At 33.8% G+C, this 20,113-nt stretch overlaps 1 protein-coding gene across 2 annotated transcripts in view; it reads left to right on the forward strand.

Moving 5' to 3' along the window:
• ADGRA1 (adhesion G protein-coupled receptor A1) overlaps nucleotides 1-20,113 on the forward strand; it is a 241,772-nt gene that overhangs the window by 129,803 nt on the left and 91,856 nt on the right. The window contains exons 8-12 of one of the 2 annotated variants that reach the window (XM_071748609.1): nucleotides 1,618-1,782; nucleotides 5,163-5,361; nucleotides 6,673-6,822; nucleotides 9,144-9,305; nucleotides 13,693-13,908. In XM_071748609.1, the coding sequence (XP_071604710.1) occupies nucleotides 1,618-1,782; nucleotides 5,163-5,361; nucleotides 6,673-6,822; nucleotides 9,144-9,305; nucleotides 13,693-13,908 (892 nt within the window). Of the gene's footprint in view, nucleotides 1-1,617; nucleotides 1,783-5,162; nucleotides 5,362-6,672; nucleotides 6,823-9,143; nucleotides 9,306-10,889; nucleotides 11,035-13,692; nucleotides 13,909-20,113 lie in introns of those variants that run through there. The other variant, XM_071748610.1, reaches the window with a different exon arrangement.

The raw sequence follows: 20,113 nt of genomic DNA on the forward strand, positions 1-20,113 counted from the left end.
TTGGCCTGCTGGGACTGTGAAGTCACCAAGGACTGTAAGTGGAGAGTATGTTAAAGCATGAAGCTCACTGCCCTTTCTGAGAATCAAAAAAAATATTTTTTCAATCTAGTCCCCCATATTCTCATGGGGTATAAGATCAATTTATCATTTGTCATATCCAGATGGTAAGTAAATGAACAGTTTCACCACTGGGCTTGCTATCCAAAATATTCCTAGAGGAATAGAAATGAAGGCATCATTTACAGCAGCCAGATGGCAATTCAGAAGAAATTCCATGTTCTGGTCATTATTCAGCTTCTTCTATATTGCATAAAGCTATTCTGGCTTATTTTGATTCACTGTCTGACGTAAGGGCTACAGAATATTAGAAGTGTGAATGTGAGGAATTATTCAGCATTTTAGAGAACTTGAACTATTGTTAAAGTTTTGTTTTTCTAGTGGAAGCAGTATTGATTTATCTCTAAATAGTTGTCTGTGAAACTGAGAAACTTCATCTAATGACAGGAGATCTGTTTAGTGGCAGATGAATTTGCATTGGAACACTTTTACAGCAATTTAAATATCCATATTTATATTACTCATATGTACTTGTCTTCATATTGATAAGTTCAAATATTTCATTTACTGAAACATTTAATTTACCATGGTTACCAGTTTTATCAAATCTGTATGGTTAACAGTTATTTATAGATTTTTTATGAGAAATATATCAAACTATCAGCACATCTATAACATTTTATTCACTTTTGACTATCTGGGGCTTGATGCCACAGGTGAATTTAATGCTGCCTATTGTTTTAGTGAAAAGGAATTTTTATGGATAATTGTTTTTATAAGCTTGAGAAATGCATTATTTCTCATCTGGCTATAATGTAATTGGAGGTTATCATGACATATGAATAGAAGACTTAATTAAAAATTATTATCAACTGGCTAATTTCACTTAAGTATTTCAACTTGAATGTTAAAAGATGTATTAAGAGTTAGCTAACAGGCTGCTGTTATTGGGCTTTCTCATCTGAGCCATAACAGAACAATTGCTTCTTTGACATGAAAATATTCAGCTACTCTGAGAATGGCTAGTTATTCCTTTTCTACATTTTCTGCAATAAAAACATGTTAGAATTAATTGTCATCTCATTTTGTATTCATTAGGAAGATTATGTACAGCTTCCAAAGTCAGTAGCTATTCTACAAAATGTTTTCCATGCCACCACAGCATCAGCAGATTCTGCTGTTGAAATGCCACAGGAGCTTCATTCATAGCTGAAGGAAAGCATTCCCTGTTAATTGCTTGCTTTGTCAACTTGAAATTAATTTCCAACTTTCAAATGCTTGCTTATGCAACAGAAAAAAAATGCCACTTTATAATACTTGGGAAAAGGAGAACTGACACAGATACATAAACTGATATATTTTTGTGATGATTGCTACTCTGTTTTATAGCCTGTCTTGATCTGAGTGGTCAATGCAGATTGTTGCTGATAAAATTGCAATAACAATCACTCCCATATTGTCTGTTCCTGTAAAAATATATAGCAAAATCTATTTTTTTATTTTCATAGAACATTTCTATGTAAGTAAGTATATCAAATTATTATTATTTTATTTTCATAGTGAACTTATTCTATCCAGCATTGATATTGATGCAACTGGAGAGTGGGAGTGTCTAGTCAACAATTCCTATGGAAACAGCACTAAACAAGTAGAAATTGTGGTACTTGAAACAGCTGCACCCTACTGCCCTGCAGAAAGAGTTATTAACAACAAGGGAGATTTCAGGTATGATTTCCTGGTTTTGCAGTGTGTTTCATATATTAATTTAGATTCAAACCACATTCATGATTATATGAAATTTCAGGGTCAGTTGCAAAGATGTCAGTTATTTTACTTGTCATTTTAATGTAATGTAGCAGGAAGGAGGAGCACTGTGTGATTTTTATGGGAAATGGCAGCTTGTGCCACAAGAGCTGCAGTGGTTTGTGAAAGTCAGATAATCTTTCTTCTAATTCCTCAGTGTGAGATTATGGACAATTTCAAAAGAAGTAGGCTCTTTACAGGAAATTAATAGGGAGGTTTTAAAATTGTTCCTGGTTATTTCTAAATTATAGAATATGATAACACTGCATTAAAGCATGAGAAGATTAAATCTTCAGTAGTTTTCTAATCTGTTCAAATTCTGATGTTTTTGTGCAGCTGAGATAAAGGAGGTAATAAATAACATAAACTGTTAATAAAATATTTCACTGAAGAAAATCAAAATAGCAAGTAAAACTACTTAGTAAAACAAATACATAGTTTGAGGTGACCTCAAGGACAGAGTTCTACCAGCACATCACATGATTAGAAAATACATCAATCCTGCTGTCTGAATCTTAGACTCTGCAGAATTTTGTTACCTAGATGTAATCTTTGTTTCATCTTTACTGTTACCTACATATGTTGGTGGGTTTTTAAAAAATTTAATCCCCATATACTAAAAAAAGTTAGGGATTCTTTAGATCTTGGTGTTGGTTTTAGCTCTAAAATACTTAAATGATGTGCATAAAGCTCTTAAACAAAATATAATTACCTGCTTGACAATAACAGTGATGTATGATGGCATTCCCATTGAGAAATCAAGAAGGTAATTTGTCACCAAGTGGATTATAATAAGAATTCATCTTGAATAGTTAATGAAGGAAAAGTAGATGAGAAAGGAAGCTTCTCTTAAATGCCAGAACTTTCTACATATTCTTCTGACCTGAAAGTCTCTCTTAATTTTTAAGTTAATTTTAAATCTTTTTCAAAGGCCTTTTGCTTTTATTTCTTCTGTTTGAATAAAAATAAAGGAATTAATTAGAAAGAAGCTGGGAAACAAAATCATATAATCTTTTTTCTCTTTACTCTGAAGCTATTTTATTCTGGCTTTATTTCAGTTTCAGTGAATATATCACATTTGCTAAAGTATTTATATACATATTTAATCCACATATATGGATTATTAAAATCCATTAGAGATTTTTTACAATGTCAGCTATAGATTTCTTTTGTCATCATGAAAACTGACATTGTGTTTTCTCATAGTGAATGAGCTAAACCGTGTTTTAATTAGATCTTTTAAAATATAGGTACCTCTTGTCAGATAACATATTCAGTCTTTTAGATGACAACTTTATGAAGTTCAGGTTTGTTACCACAAAATGGCATAGTTTTCCTCATAAATAAACATATATAGATTCTACAGAGTGCAGAAACTAACACCAGGGGCATTTGTGTCATTTTATATAAATCAAAAGAACAGGAGTGCCTCTTTTTCACTCCCTGTTGATCTTATAGAAATCCGTATAAATATATATTTTAAATATATATCAAAAGGATGCTGAGTCCATAGGTTCTTTTGGCATTCGAGGAAATAAAGTTTAAATTATAGGGAATTTATGAAGGTTCAAACTCAGCTTTAGCACTTGAAATCGTTCCAAAGATTTATCCTCAGAGATGCAGTTACCACACCAGTAACTTTTTCTCATGAAGGTCTTTGAAGTTTTTATAGCATATAGCAAGTATGTAAGTAGAAAGGGCTGAACCACAAAAGCAAAGCTAGAAAGAACAGTTCTTTTATTGGGCAAACAGAGAGAAAAGCATCAACTGTTAGGGAAGTGTGGTTCTTTCAGTTGACCAGCCTAGGTGGTATTATAATTGCACATTGCAGTAAGAATTACGCACTGTTAGTCAGAATGAACTGCCCTTAATGCACTAAGAATTTTTCTCTGTGATGGCAGTATTTTGGTTTTGAGCACTCTGTAGGATCATTCTGAAATACAAAAGCTAATATCATTATGTCCTATCATTCCTGTTCATAAAAGCCAGGTTCTGCTATGTTTGCTAATACTAGTTTCAGACTTGTCTCTTTAGTTTTCCTTTTGAGGTGTGGCCCAATTGTACTAATGTAAATGTTTTACTAAAAATAATATTTCAGCCCAGAGGCAAAGGGAGAATACAGTATTGTACATACTTCAGATTTTGTGAACCTCCTTTCAAGTTTCATTTTTCATCCTTTTATATCACAAAATTAGTTATTCCAGTAACAGTTAGCTACGACATATAAAATTAATTTCTTCTTATCTTCTCTTTGCTTGAACTGAGGAAAATTTATGTAGCCCAAACCTGTCAGTATATTGTGTGACAGTGTCCAGATTGATCTGTATTGTTTAACCAAGAGGGACTAATAAATAGGTTGGCACAAAGGTGCATTGTCAAGGTGGCTTCACAGGCAGGCAGTATATTTTTATGATTGGTTGGGTTCAGACATAATATCAGTTCAATTAAAGCAAGAACCACGTAATTTTCTGACATGCTGACTTTTCCATGATACACTTCTGGTTTTGTTTGATTTCCCCCAATTACCTGATCCTGCTATGTTCATACTAGCCTGGAAATAACAATGGGTTTGGTACCAAAAGAAACAGCCCAGTTGTGCTATTCTAGAGAATGCAGCAGAGATGCAGAAGACTATTATATCATAGACCCATAAGCTAAATAGAACAATTCTAGCTGCTCTTGATTTATAGTTAGTTTTCAAAGCCTATTTTGGAATCAAAGTACTTAAATCATGTATACTTAAATAGTTAATTTTTGAAGGCTAGCTTCATCCTCCTCCATGACAAATAACCTATGCTGAAATTGTGTTTATTGGTTTCTGATGCATTCAGGGTTTTATGCTTTTTGGGGCCTTGTGGCAGAGAGGGCTTAGCAGTGTTGGGTCAAAAAGCAAAATAAGGATTGTAATGTACATTTGGAGCATTTACCTTTTACAGCACTTAGTAATAGGTTCTGGGTTTGTTTTTTTCTTTCTTTATCGACTCTTTATGGAGTTACTGCTCTGCTTTGTGTAGTCTGAAAACAATGAATGCAGGGAAAATACGATCTCTATATATTTTGCAACACCATACACATTCCTGGAACTCGAATTCTAACACTAGAATTAACGTGTAGCCAAACAACTTGAACTTGTACAATGTTGGCATTTTATAAGGAAGGAAAGTATTTCATTATGGAACAAAATTAGGTCAAATTTAAAATAGCCTTTTGTCTCATCTGTTCTTCATATTGTTGCTATATTATAAGTTGCCTAGAAATAAGATGTTTCACATTGCAATTTTTTATTATCATGTTGTTCATAGATGGCCCAAAACTTTGGCTGGAATAACTGCTTACCATCCCTGTCTCCAGTATTCATTTAACTCCATTGCCTTTCAAAATGGTGCAGAAGAGTCTAAGGCATGGCGTAAATGTAATCGAACTGGACGCTGGGATGAAGAAAACTATTCAGAATGTCCTTATTCACAAGAAGTAACTCAAGTTCTTCATGCTTTTAGTCAGGTAACATGAAATCCAGGTCTTCCTTTATCTAGTACTGATTTTATTCAATACCTTGCAAGAAAAAGTCTGTTCAGCCACAAGTTTGAGATTGGCTTTTAACAAAATGTTTACTTGAAAGACAATGTATTTGCTAATTGAAGTTTTAGTCGGAACAAGTACATGGCATTTATTTCCTTTATTTTAATTTTTTAGTTCTCTGTGTGCCTGGAGTCTAGATGACCATTAGTAATATTGCCAGAGTCGCCAGTGCTTCATTTTAGTTCCTTCATTGTCTTCCTCTCATGGATTTTGTACCAGAAAGATTTAATTTCTCTTGAAATGCTCTATCAGAGTTTTGGCAGCTGCAGAGGGTTTCCTCATTGCCATTGTCTATGACATGTTTTTAAAAGCTGCAGAAATGAAGCCTACTTTAGAATGCCTTTTTGATATCTTCCAAAACAGGAGTACTTAGATGATTTCTTATGGGTAAGTAAAAGAGAGAATGAGATTTAGAAGTTGATCAATAGAAATTAATGAGACAAAAAGAGTGTAATGGGAAAAAACATGGGGGATAGCACAGACCGGTAACTGCCACACTTTTTGCACTTCACTTTCTTTTATCACTTCTTCTAGTAATAGTGCTAGGTAACACCACAGGGTGTTCCTTTTCAAATATGTTTATACTTAAGCAAAAAAATTTACTATATTAAGAGGGCTAGTGGAACTATAGGATATGTTTGGAAGGAAGGTTTCTAGAATTCAGTCCATTCTCCTGTTCAAAGCAATGTAAGCAATGAGGTTAGGCCAGGTTTCTCAGGGCTTTAACCACTTGGGTATTTAAAAGCTCGTAAGATGGAGGCTGCACAACCTCTGGGGTAAGCCTGCTGAAATAGTTGTCTTTCCTCGTGGCAAAAACCATTTTCTTTGTAATCTATCTGAACTTGTTTTAACCTACGACCATTGTCCTTAGTTCTCCTCCCATACACCACTGTCTATATGAGCCCCCAGAGATACTGTTGTTGTCATGAAGATATAGGTAAGGCAAGGTTAATAGTTTGTATTATTTTATTAAGCCAGTTATTTACAGTCTAGATCAGGTAGACAAAAGTCTTCAAAATTTGTTGTCCTGTTATGGTGGTGACTTCAGGTAATGGCAATGAAATCTAAGACCTAATGCTAAAGATATGCCCCTGAATCTATGTTCATGGTACTACTGATAGATATAGCTCCATGTGAAACTGCATCAAGCATTAAACAAATGTATGTGATCTCCAATTTTTAGAAGAGAATGCTACTAATTTATTATATGTAACTATTCTGATGTATTTTCAGATGCACATCAATTTGACAACCGTGCTTGAATTTTCCCGCCAGCTGACAGCCTACACAAGAGGTGCTCCTCACTTTGCAGATAAAATGGATGTAATATATTTGGCTTATATAATGGAAAAATTAATTGTCTTCGTGGATGCAGTTGAAGATGTAAGATATCTTCTCTATGCTGAAAAAAAATCACTTAGAAGAGAAGTCCTCACATATGTCTCTGTACAGGGTATGCAGGCACACACTGAAAAGTAGCTTCAAAAATTTATTGCTGGTATTCTGATTGAAACTGTTCTGCCTACATTGTGGTATTTTTCTTTATGCCAGAAAGGACAGCTAGATCATCTCATCTGAATGACACAAGCCCTGTTGTTTTGGCTTTCAATAAGGCCCTTCTTTCATTTATTTTTTTTCATTTTAATTTCTACCATTTCTAAATTTAGAATGACCTCAAGGTGCCTCTCCATCTGGCCCCTGGTGTTATACATACTTCTTTTAATTTCTCCATTTCATCATGGCTTTTTAACTGACTATGTATGACTTCATGTGAAGATAAGAAAATGTGTCTTGAAATACAACTTTCTTTGGAAATTTTTAGTATAATGTATGGAATTTTTACAGAGAAATCTAATCAGAGAATTAGGCAAGCCCTTTGGGGAAAATATGTTTTATATAGAATAGAAATCTTCATCATAGTTTTTACTGTTAATTTTCAGAATAGCTCCTTGCATAAATATTTGATACTCTGTAATTTTTGTACACATGATAGCTATAGTTAAAACATTTGCTTTCTTTTGGTTTGGCAATGTTACTTTCATTCTGGCTCAGGGGATGGTAACAGTTGACATTTTAGTGCCAATGTAAGACAGCCTCCAACTTCAATTCCATTATTACATGCCAGATCTAAAGTGTATTATTAGGCGATCTCCAAGAAGCATGTTTCAAAGGTACAACAAAGGTATTTTAGTTCAAAATCCTGATAAGATCTGCTTCCTGACAAAGCAAAAATTTAGCACCCAAAAGAAACAGTTGTGTTTATCCATAAAGCCTCTTTGTTTTTCTAGCAGCTGATGCGTTATCCATTAAAACTGAGCAGCATCTCTCATCTTTTAAATGATTTCTTCTACCTTTCAAATATGTTTCTGGTTTGTATTATTGAAACATCTCCATCTCCACCATTTGTATCTACATCTCTTACTTCATAATTCCTTATTGTTTTCATGATTTAGAACATTTCTGCTAGTTTGTCCTTCTGTTTTGAACTGAACATTGCTTCTATCTCTCAAGTTCACAAAGCAGGTTCCTCATTAATAGAGCTCTTTACTACCACCTGCTTCTTAACTCTCACACACAAGGTACAAAATGTATGTGAAATTAGAGTGTCCATTATTTCACACATGAATCTCCACTCACGTAATTTATATACCTTGCATACAAGGCAACATATGTACAAAGGTGTATTAGTCTGGAATTGACTAGCAAGTGAAACAACAGTTATATAAAACCATTAAAAATTCAAGAAAATATGTATACAGAGGTTTCATGTGATTTATCAAAAACAATTTAAAAACTATTTTAGCTAAACTAGTGCTTTTTCTGTACATCCTCAGCACAGGATTATTAATTTTTGTAAAATGTAGTGGTACTTTGTCCCATCTGATGGTTTACCTTTCAAACAAGAGATCTTCAGCACCTGCACTAGGGACATATTAGAAATAAATTACAAAATTTTGCCAGGAAGATGTGGAATTATTAGCCCAAATTTTTAATATTTTTAATGCCATGCTTCTGCTCCTCATTAACACATTTAATTTATAATCCAATTTACCTCCTGTTTTTATTCATCTCCTTCTGTTCAGTTGCTGCTTAGCTGTTTGTTTTATGCTTTAATAATTTCTCATAAATCACTCCAGTCTCTTAATATGTTTTATTATTATTCATTGTGTCCATAACTTTGCCACATTGTCAAAAGCTATCTAGAATTATCTAGAAAATATGTTCTCAAAACCAGATTAAGTATTTCAGGAACAGACACATACATATTTCTTCTGGGGTTTGTTTTTGTTTGTTTGTTTGGTTTTTTTGTTTGCTTTGTTATTGTATGGGTTTTTGCTTTTGTTTTAATTTTTTTTCCAAAGGTCCTTTGGTTAAACATGATGTAGTTCTTTAGAGGAACATAGTCAGTTTTAATTAGTTTAAGAGAGTAATCATTCTGGTATTCCACTTACCAATTTTTTTTTATCTTGAAGATATGCTTTAAATTGTGTATGAAAAAGCTTTTGACTTAAAGTCAGTTGCACCTTACTTTTCTTGGTCTTTTGTTTTTTTCAGTCTAATTGCTTCTTTTAGTTGAATCAAAACTTTGAATGATGGCTAAAAGAGAAGTAAGGAGTAAGGTGCCTGCTTGCAGTTGTACTCTTGTGTACACTCTTTCCTGGTTTTGTGACTTTTCCAGACAATGTTATTTTTTTCTCTTTTAGATTGGGGATGCTCTTATTGAAATTGCCAGCAATATAATGCTGGTTGATGACCATGTGTTGTGGATGGCTCAAAAGGAAGACAAAGCCTGCACGAGGATTGTACGATGCGTGGAACATATTGCAAGTCAAATGCTTACCAGCAGTGTTCAAGTTATATCAAAGGTATTTCTTAAAATTACAAAGCTTTTTGACATATTTTATTTTTAAAATGTCATTTTTCATCACAATTGTGTAAGCTAGATATGCAGCATAGCCTATTTACATAGATATACTTGGGATTCTGTGATTATTATTTTTTGTTCTCCTGGATTCTATTTGGAAGATAAAAAAGGTTTTGGGTTGTTTTTCTTTTTGCTATATCTGAAGGTACTGAAAGGTTTTTTTTTCTTGACTTTGATTTATTGCATTTATTCGTACAATAGACTTTGCACAACACTGTCTTTCTGATATTCTATTTGCTTAATTTCTGTTGTTCTTGCCACTGTAGTATATGTGTTTATTTTGAAAGGCCCAAGCTGAGTGATTGACATTTTTAATAAGAGAAAAGACAACTTGCTCCCTTATTGTTTGAAGATTTCATCATGACTTTCAGAGAGGATTCTAGACAAAACCTTCTTAAACATATATAAAATTATCAAAAACTGTGTATCTTGTCATAAAGATTACTAATTTGTGGTTAGTTTTAGTTTTGTAGAAGAAAACTGTAGCAGTGTGAAGTAATTGTTTCTATTCCTTGACCTCTACCTACACAAATTTCTCCCAGCTGAGAGGCTGCCATTTGGACAATAGGAAATGAAACAGTCTTTTTGCCATTTCAACATCCAGATAGCAAAAATGCATCTAAATCAGAAGCTTGAGATTTATTCTTTTAGAATTTTAGATATTTTAAAGTCTTGTAGCTTCTTGTGTTGGTTTCCTTGCTTGATTGATTTTAAAGAACCTTTAAAGTTTTCTCAATTGTCCAATGCATTTACATGAACACACTAACTAAAAGAAAGTTCAGTGTTAGCTTCAATTACAGCAATAAGATGTAAAAATTTTTTTTAAGAAAACAATTACAGGCTGAGCTGAACTATAGGATGAGCCAAACTACGTAATAACCTTGGTGTCTCTACTGTATATTCTTAGAAAAGCAGTCTTTCTATCAAAGAAAGAACTATATTACATTGTTTTCTGAGGGAATTTTTTTAATTCACCTTTACATATAAAAGTCACAATTGCAAAATGTATTTATTTATATTTATTAAATACATAGAGACAATAATGTACCTCAGAACTATTTTGCAATGTGACAACTATGGAGGCTCTGTTGCTTTATACTTAAATTTCTTCTGAATGTCAATTGCCAAAGGTAATTTTCTTCTCACTGTTTCAGGAAGTAACACATTACTGTAAGCAGGAATTTTGTATACTCATATGGGGATCTGTGTCACTAACCTTTTTGCTGTATCTTTTGGCTTGCAGTTTTCTGTAGGAGAGTTAGTTTATTGTTGAATGCAATTTGTAAGTAAACAAAGCTGTGGAGTTTTTCTGGTGTCATCTGATAGAATACCAAGCACTTATGTTACTTGGGAGGCCAGCCAGTAAATTGTCTAGCAGAAACTTCATCTGCTTTTTTTATTTTAAGCAACACTAAATAAAGACCCCAAAGCTTTAAGAAGTTGATAGCTTATAATTCAAATCCTTAAAAAAAGGAGCCACTATTAACTGTCAGTTGTATAACACATGTATGACTGTGTTCCCTAGATATTGGAAAGACACTTGGGAGTCATGATTGTTATTCTACATCACTTTTGGAAGAAAAAAATGTTTTTCCAATTCCATGAGGCTGTGGAATGACTAGTTTAAAGGTCAGAAAAATGCCAGGATAGTCACCTCAGTTTAGATCTTCGTAAGTTACCCAGGCTTTCAAATGGCATACAAGACATTGCCAGAAGAATGGCCAGTAGCAACCTTCAAATGCTAGATAATTTCATATATAAAAGTATAAAATATTATTTTTAAAAAATGTTTCATTTAATAATCGTATAACAGTGAAACAAAGATGTTATTCTGCGGTATGGTATTTAAAATCTTATGCCATATAGACAAAAGGTTCCTGTCAGGATGCTGCAAGGGCCAGGGCCTCCTGACCTGAAGCCTCCGGAGCTGGGGCCAGTCCCACTGCCCTCTGCCAGGGAGCAGGGCAGGCTGGGGGCAGCCCAAGCACAGGGGCACATCCTTAGTGATGGTGATGAGGCCAGGTAGGGAATGAGAGGCTGTAGATCAGGGTAAGGGTCATGCCTGGTGATAGTAGCCGGGCACAGTCACAATCTAGTGGTCACCAGGCTGTGGCAAGGAGGGCAGCCCCAGCTCAGTGGTGGGCTTGGAGAGACAGGGCTGGTGGCTGGGCTGCAACACAGCGGCCATGGATCTCATCTGAGACCTTGAAGCATCCTCAGCTTGATACTGAGCCTTAGTGAAGGAGACAGGAGCCCCGTCAGAGGCCCTAAGGTGCAGCCAGAGAGGCAGGGTGTGCCCTGGGCAGGTAAAAGGTCCCAGAATGGATCTGTATCCCTCAGCAACCCCAAATTAATTCCTCTTCAGAATTGTTCTGGGGAAGTTCTTTGCTCCTGCTTTTGTTTTATTTCTGTGTATATGTCAGATGTCCAGTTTGAAAAGGAAGAAAATAGTCAATAGCCTCAATAGCCATCCCTGGAGAGTCTGCTCAAATACTTGAGGCTATTTCCAGTGTGGCTTTTTGTTTGTGTGCCCAGTCTTTGCCTCCTTTGGTGTTGCTTTCAGTTTACTGAAGTAGCAATCTGGTCTGGTCCTTGTGGTGAATGGTGCCTTTAAGCATGTGAAATAGGGAAGTAGTGTTATGCCCATTCTACATCAGGAAACATGAAGTTAGGAATAGTTCAATAGCTTTTCCCAAATTAAATAACACCTTTTACCACAGAGGAGTTTTAACTGAGTCATGTAACTTCATTGCCATGATATGGATAATAGTATTCAGCAAGCAGTGAACATTTTAACTTCTTGAAAGTCTATTTGCCTGTAGTAGAAAAAATTATCCACGTAAACCCAGTTTCAGGTTTTAGGACTTTTTCAATAAAAAGCCACTGGATTTTTAATACTGAGCTCATTTGATTCTCAATGATCTTTGACATTTTTATTCAAGAAAAAAATCACCTTCAAGCATAGACAGAAGAGGAGGAAATTTAATTTTTAAAAGGTATTTTTAAGGAACTTAGAAATTAAAAGAATCTTCATACTACTTTTACTTTAAAAGTAATATAGATATTGCTTTTTTAATTAAAAATATGAAGTATTTATTGAAAGCTTTTGTATTTTTTCTATTTTTGTCAAAAAGTAAAATAAATTGCTTATAAAGACTTTAGTACTTGCATTTTGGGCATATACAGAATCACCGGTGACTGAAAAATGTGCATTCAAAAATCTTTTCTTCAAGTTCAGAAGAGGACCGGCAAGCCATGCAGCGTGTCTCATGCTAAGATTTCATTTTTCTGATACCATGGCTTTTATACAGCTAGGATAACCTCTGTCATGCCCTTCTCTTTTTATGCAAAACATTTTCTTTAGATTAATTTCTTAATGGGATTTTCTTTGGTGAGGTCATTTCTTGTCAGCACATTTCATATGATCTGAAGGATTCACGCCATTTTTTGCTAGGTGGATTTAAGGTGCTTTTGTGTTGCTAATTTGCTTAAAAAAAATCAAAATATAGTAATTTTTAACTGCCATATTTGTACAGTGATCCTTCTATGAAACCTAATGGTTTGTGGGTTAACTCAGGTATCTTTAGATTTCAAACAATGTGCAGAATACTTAAAATCACAGATGCCTAAACAGTCTATGCCTGGAAGAAGAAACTGTTGTTCAATCAGTGTGGCAGCAGCCTAATCTAGTCAACCTGATTACAAAGTTGTCTATTTACCTCATATAAAGAAATGTGTTGAAATAAATACACTGGTTTGAGGATAGAAACTCATATCACTGCATTGTGCTACAATTTCTGTCTGGACACATCACCTCACTAAGGGTTACACTGCAGACATGTAACATGGTATTTCATTGAACCATATAGTCATGTTAAATACTTTAATGGAAAGTGATCTATTAAAAACAAATCCAACAAATTGTTTGGTATCATTCACCTTTATTTGTGAGGTACAAATTGTATCCTTATTCACTGTTAAGTAATTGCTACTACTTCCATTGCTAATTCACTAATAATTGTTTTGCTTTAAACCAGGATTGATTCTGATGAAGCTGATAATGACATAATTGCAAAATTGACAAAACAATAACTTATATATTCCTGAAGAAGATTCAAGCAAGCCCACTGTGCTGCTCTAGAACTCTAGATCAGTTTCTTAAATAAAAGTTCATTCTTAAATAAGTTCATTTTTCTTCTCAACTTACTCATATGTATGGAAGCAAGAGCGTGTATAATCGTTTGTAAAAGATATACTGTAAAGACACAATGCACACATAGTAATACTTAATGAGTTATCATCATATGTACTTCTCAATGTTTTCACAGCTATCCCACAATATTGCTCTGGAAGCCTTTATGATTAAGCCATCTAGTTTCACAGGAATGACTTGCACTGCTTTCCAGAAAATATCTGCAGATTCTGATCAGTCAGTAGTGCATGATTTGGGAAACTGGGAAACAAATCAACAGTCTGATCAACATTTAAATTTCAAGTGCAACACTGGCAATCTGTATGGTTCCTTGGAGAATTCTTCTACAAGGGTGAGTACAATTATGAACATAACTTGTCATCACAAAGGTACCATCTTATGGATGTAAAGATTTTAAAGTTACTTGTATTTTACGTGCTCAGTCCCTTTATATTTATTCTACATGGGGTGTATTTATTGTAAATATAATCTTTTTTTTTTTTTTTTTTTTTTTTTTTTTTTTTTTTTTTTTAAATATAGTGATTTGGCATCTATCCAGACATATCCTGTGTGTTCATTCAGTATTCTGGATAACCACGCGCATTATATTTTTTACATTTAAAAATAATTTTTTTTATATTCTTCTTCATTCTTAGACATAATGTGTGGGAGGTATAGAAAAGTAGCTGTTGATATCTCTTTTATTATAGCCATTTAGCCTGTGTTTTAAAATAGAATATAAGCTAGATAAAAGCACTCAGTACTAAGAAAAGATCTGGGAAGAATTTTCAATTACTTTGAACTTACAGCAATATTGTGTGTAAACTGGTGTTTTCTATGCAATTTTCTTGCAGACATGTTTAGATTGTACACTGAGTAGTACCTGTGTAAATAGCTAAAATGTCTGTTCTTCTGTTGATTAGTTGGGTTTAATTTAAACATCAAAACCAGACAAGACAAAATGCCCTTCTCTTTCTTCCAGAAAGCTCAAATTATCCATTTGTGTATTTATGCTGCTTACTGCTATTCATTTTCATATAATAGCTTTATATATACATGCCTACTACGACATCAGCATTTTTGATTTTCTGCACTGTTGCTCTCGTTACAGAAAAGTTCTCTTTCCCAAAGGGCATTGCAAGATTAGTCTCCTTGCTATAAACCATCAGACTTCTTCATGTGCATTCTGCTGTTAAATAATAGTTTATATCCTAATTAAGATAAATCTCATAATAAAAATGCATCAACACTGTAACAGTTAAAAACACAGTACATTGGTTGTTAGAACATTTTTTAGGTTAACTTAATCATAAAAAGGTAAAAATGAACAAGTAGAAAACTACTGAAATTTCCAGTTCTGCATTGACATTTGAGGAATTATACCCTGATTCTTATTTTTCTTACTACACTAATAATCAACATTTTATAATTTTTCATAGAAATTTATATAAAGTTGAATATGTTCAACTACTCTTTTCTAAATTTTTTTTATGCCTGTTTTATTTTTACCGAGGAAGACAGATACTATCTAACAGAACATACAGTAAATAAATAAATATTGTTTCTCAAAATCTTTTCAGGTTCATGATTGTTTAGCTAGTTGATAATTTTTTTTCTGTTACAGAAGGCAGCTCTTAATTGCTAAATGGATCATTTTAGTAGCTGTAGAATTGTTTTTAAAAGTTTGGTGGTGGTGGGGGGTATTTCTGGGTTGGCATTAACCTGATGGCTTGTGTTGGACAACACATAGCTTGATGATGACAAGGAGATCACTAAAACAAGTTCTTCGTTGATTAGCAGGTGATTAGCAGGTGATTAGCTGGTGATAAGGCTAATATTTTTTTTCTGATTATGGGTTTTTCTCCTATAAACTCTATTTCTAGTTGTTTCCAGACTCTCGAGTCTCCAGCTGTGATTTTGAGAATCAAGGGGAAATGGTCAGTGGCACAGAGGCAAGGAGGTTCCTTTCGAAGGAACATGCAGATGGCAGAAATGTGCCCACTGAAACCTACGGTCTTTTAATTACAAAAGTGAAAAAGTGATAGTGTTGTCCAGAGTTTCTCTGATCTGCTCAGGGAAAATGCAACAGCATGTGAGGTCATGGATCAAAGATTTTTTGAGTGGTGTTTGGTTTTGTGGATGTTAAGGAATTAGTCTGTGTGGTTTTCTATGTGGAAGTTTGGTCACTAATTTTTATTTTGTTGGAGTTTTCGGGAGACTGTGTGTCTGTATGTATATCTATCCATCTGTCTATCTATCTATACCTATATCTGGGTAGATGATTGTTACTGAGTATGTAGTGGATGTCAGCAATGGAAATACAAGTTTTCAGTACAGGAAGTGGGTATGATACTTTTATATTTTAGGCACAGTGTAGAATTGGGAGTACAATAATGTAGAATATTTTTTTTAATATTACTTATGAAGGGACTACTATATCCATGAGTTGATTCATGAAAAGATGAGAATGCTGCAGAACTGTATCCATGACACAGGAAATGAAGTTTGAGTTATAGTATTACTGTCTATATTGCCCTGTTTGCTGTTTGTGAGAAGGTTATTTACTTCAGCAGAAAGATCTTTATGCATTTTTGGTGAGCTTGGCTGGTAATTCACCTTCGAATATTTTGTTACTTCTAAAAAATCCCATCGAGGTACTTACAGAAATATGTTGTTTCTTTTTTTAGGTTAAAGGATTCAATACTTCCTTATTTCACTGACTGTTATAGCTTTGTAGAACTTGAGACGTTCTATATCATGGTAAATCTAAATGTAGCTTGCATATTAGCATTTTTCATTCTAAAAATATATGTAAAATTCTGTGAAGGAAAAAAATTTCTTGTAGTTGTTGCTCTAATACGGTGTAAGACTACATAGCTGAAATAATGATGTGAGAATTTGTTTTTAAATTGTTTCAAAACCACTCTACAGTTTTGTGTGAAAGGAATGTTAAACTTACATGCATCTGCAGATACACCTGTTTCTATGTAAATAACTTCATTACAGATTTTTTTAAGCAAGTTTCATTATTTTGAGGCCTGGAGTTCTGGTTTCTGTGCAGTGTGCACATGGACAAGATATATTATGTGTTTATGGTGCCTATAAGCTAGTTTGAGTTTGATCTACTTTCTGAACTTTAGGAATGTCTCTTAAAAAATACAGAGCAAAATGAAGTAGAAAAGAGTGAGGTAAGGAGATGGAGAAAATAGTAAACTTGAAATCAATTTACTGCTTTTATACTCCTTTTCAGATTATTCCCTTCTATGTTAATATGTGTACTGTGTATTCTAAAATAGGATGCAAAGTGCATGACTACTGTCCCATTGAGTAACTCTCAAAAGTGTGCATAGTATTTAATGAGTTCATCTCATTGAGAATCTGATATTTAAATAAATGAATGTTGATATGCTCACTAATGTTCGTACTGGGAACTCTTACTCCATTTTGGCTTTTCTGTGTTTGGTTGGCATAATCTATATTAAATATATCAAGAAAAGATCACTAGATTACATTATATTTGTTCTTAGATGTAGAAATAGTTCTCTTTCTTAATGTACCATGAATCCAAATGTTCCTGAGAACAGGAGTGATGATCATTGCTAAAAACCTCACATCTGTTAACATCCTCTCTCTGTGCCTGCAAATATATATTCATACACTATCAAACTGCAGTCCTGGAGGTTTTCTGCCATTAACCCTTATGTTAATTTTTTTCATACATCCTGTGTTACTGTTTAAAAGGAAAATTACAAAAAAAGTTGGCCAATTGTTTTGAGCAAAACAGGCTGGAGGCTCTGTGTTACGGATAGAAAAGATAACACTGAATTTTTCTCTTTTGCTAAATTTAGATTAAAGCTTCTCAGACCAGAAGTCTGGTGAACCAGAACTGAAAAACATAATGGCTGATTCAAGATGTACAGGTCATAGAGTAGATGTAACAGCTGTGTAGTGTATGCATCACTGACCAGCATATGCTGCTACTCTGAAAGAAAAGGAGTAAGCTTAGGACTTGACACTTAAAAAAATAATAAAAAAAATCATTCCCATTTCTGTGACATTATATTACACTGAGCCTCCTGGATTTTACATACTCGCTTTGATAAGTACCATTTAGTGTCTAACAGATTGGAAACTTACTAAACATGGTCTGTCAAAGTTGCATATAATTATAAGACTCATTGTACTGAAAAGTTATTTACAGCTATGCTGTGTTTCTTCATCGTTTATTGCCACACTTCAGATGATAGCAGTCAGCTACAGAAAAGCCACAGAACATCAGATACACAATTTGAGTGGTACTGATCTTTTAAATGTGTACGTTCTTAATTACCCCATAAAATGGAACTACATATTCATTGCAAACTATTCTGTTAGCAGCTCCTGTTCACCAGGACAATAATTTCCAGTCTCTATTGGCTTTAAATGTGCTTGACTGATTTAGCATCTGTATTTTGATTCTTCCTTTTCTGACGTTTCATGTCTGATTAAAGTGAAGTCTCTAGAAAGTAAATGTCTAACGGGAGTGTTTGTCAGAATGTATGTAGTGTGTTTGAAATAAAGCACATTTTCTTTAAGTAAGGAACTTTCAAAGAGGATCAGACTCACAGAGTACCTTTTGCCACAGTGGTTCTCTGCATTCTGTTTCTTGGGAATTCATTACTATGTGGAATATCTCTCTAGACATAATTGAAAACTAGCAGTGAATGTTAAAATCTGTTGGTAGCTGACTGTGAAATAGGTTCTCAGAAAACCTACTGCTGTACTATTTGGGCTTGATTTACCACTGTGTAATCCCAGTGGAATCATTCCACTGAAAAAAGAGTCTTATTTATTTTGGCTAATGATCTGTGAATTCCTTGAAATATCTTACCAGTTCATTAGTTCTTAAAAAAAAAAAAAAAAAGAAAAAAAAATAGAGGGTGAGGGTGGGGCAAGCATACAGTGACTAGGGTCCTATTTTGTATCTTCATTTAAGAAACTCTACAAGGTTTTATTTTTCTCTTGGCATTGGGCTCAAGGGTGCTCTGGTATATGCCAAACTTAAATCATCAGTAATAATTTAGTAAGTATTGAGACACTGTAAGCATGAGCTTGTAACCAGTTGCTTCTTTTAATTATCTGCTCATCCTTAGCAGAAGGTAATGTTTTTGATCAGGCTTATCATAGAATCATAGAATATGTTGGGTCAGAAAGGATCTTTTAAGGTCAACTACTCCAGCACTCCTTAAGTAGTATGCTACTCTTAGCAATACTATGAATTTTAAAACACAATAGTCACTAGGAAGAGTAAAATATGTAGATTATGATGTGGGGTTTTTTTTTCAATATGCTTTCTGTTTTCAGGAATATGTACAGTTGGTAAGAGCTACCATGTATTTGCTGATTTCACAGTATTCATGAAAGTGGTACAACAGTAACATTTGTTTGCATTTTCCTTCAGTCCAAGTAATGGAATTTTTAAATAATTATTAGGATGCGAGAATAAGCTTTCTTTAAAATGAAATGGGTCATCTGCAACAGAGCTATGAGTAGGAGATTAAAAAGCCAAAATATATCTTCTGTTGTCAAAATGTGCAGATGTATGACATAAAGTTGTTATACAACCTGAAGAGTCAGGGAGGAGGTGTTTATTCAGCTCATTGAGCAAGTGCTGGAGTTAGGTTCACAACTTCAGGACATTAAATTAAACGTCATCAATGCAAGAAGAGGATAGGCTACAGATTTCACATACAGCTATGATGTATGAAGAAGACAAAAGGGTAGGAAAACTTTTCTATCACTTGAACTCTTTTTCTCAATTGGTGTCGTTTTCTTTGCTGGTATGATCTCTTGTTCTGGTGTGAAAGCGTACAGTGCTGATCTGCAAAAAAGTAATAATAGTACTAGTTCCATTTTACTTAAGTTGAAACGTAAGCACAAGCTTATCTCCTCTGTAACTTTCAATATATATGTAAATAATATGTCAAAATTGAAATTATGCATTTAAAATGTGTTTAAATTAATAAAGTATAAGTTGCTGAAGATATTTTAGAAATAATGATTTCTAGTGGCATTCAATGCATTGTCTCTTCATTTCCCTTTGTTTAAGGTTTTTGTCTATATGCAGACAGTGGGGAAAATGTATGTGAATGACTTTTGAAAGTGTTCAAGTGAAACTCGTAATAGACACCCTTATCCAGAATAAAAATGGTTTTGATTCAGTTCAGTTGAACTGAATTAACTGGAATTTAATTCAGGTATATTGAATTAAGGCCACATAGCTATGAAGGAAAGTATCAATAGAAGTGTCTAAGAACAGTTTAATTTACTTTAAATTAAGAAGACTTCTACTAATGTGTTCTAGCTTTTTTTTTTTTTATCATGCATACTTTCTCAACACATGCACACTCTTCAGATTAAAAGAAAAAAAAATCAAAAATCCTGCGACTTGTAAGAAGCTTATTCTGTAATACCTCTGCCGCATTGAACACATTTGTCTTTTTTTTTCTTAAATCAGTATTGAAGTACAGATATTTTCCCTCTCCTTCTTTCTCCATTTCACCTTTTTACTGCATTCT

This window comes from Heliangelus exortis, chromosome 7 (genome assembly GCF_036169615.1).
Source record: "Heliangelus exortis chromosome 7, bHelExo1.hap1, whole genome shotgun sequence".
In the NCBI taxonomy this organism is placed as follows: Eukaryota; Metazoa; Chordata; class Aves; order Apodiformes; family Trochilidae; genus Heliangelus; species Heliangelus exortis.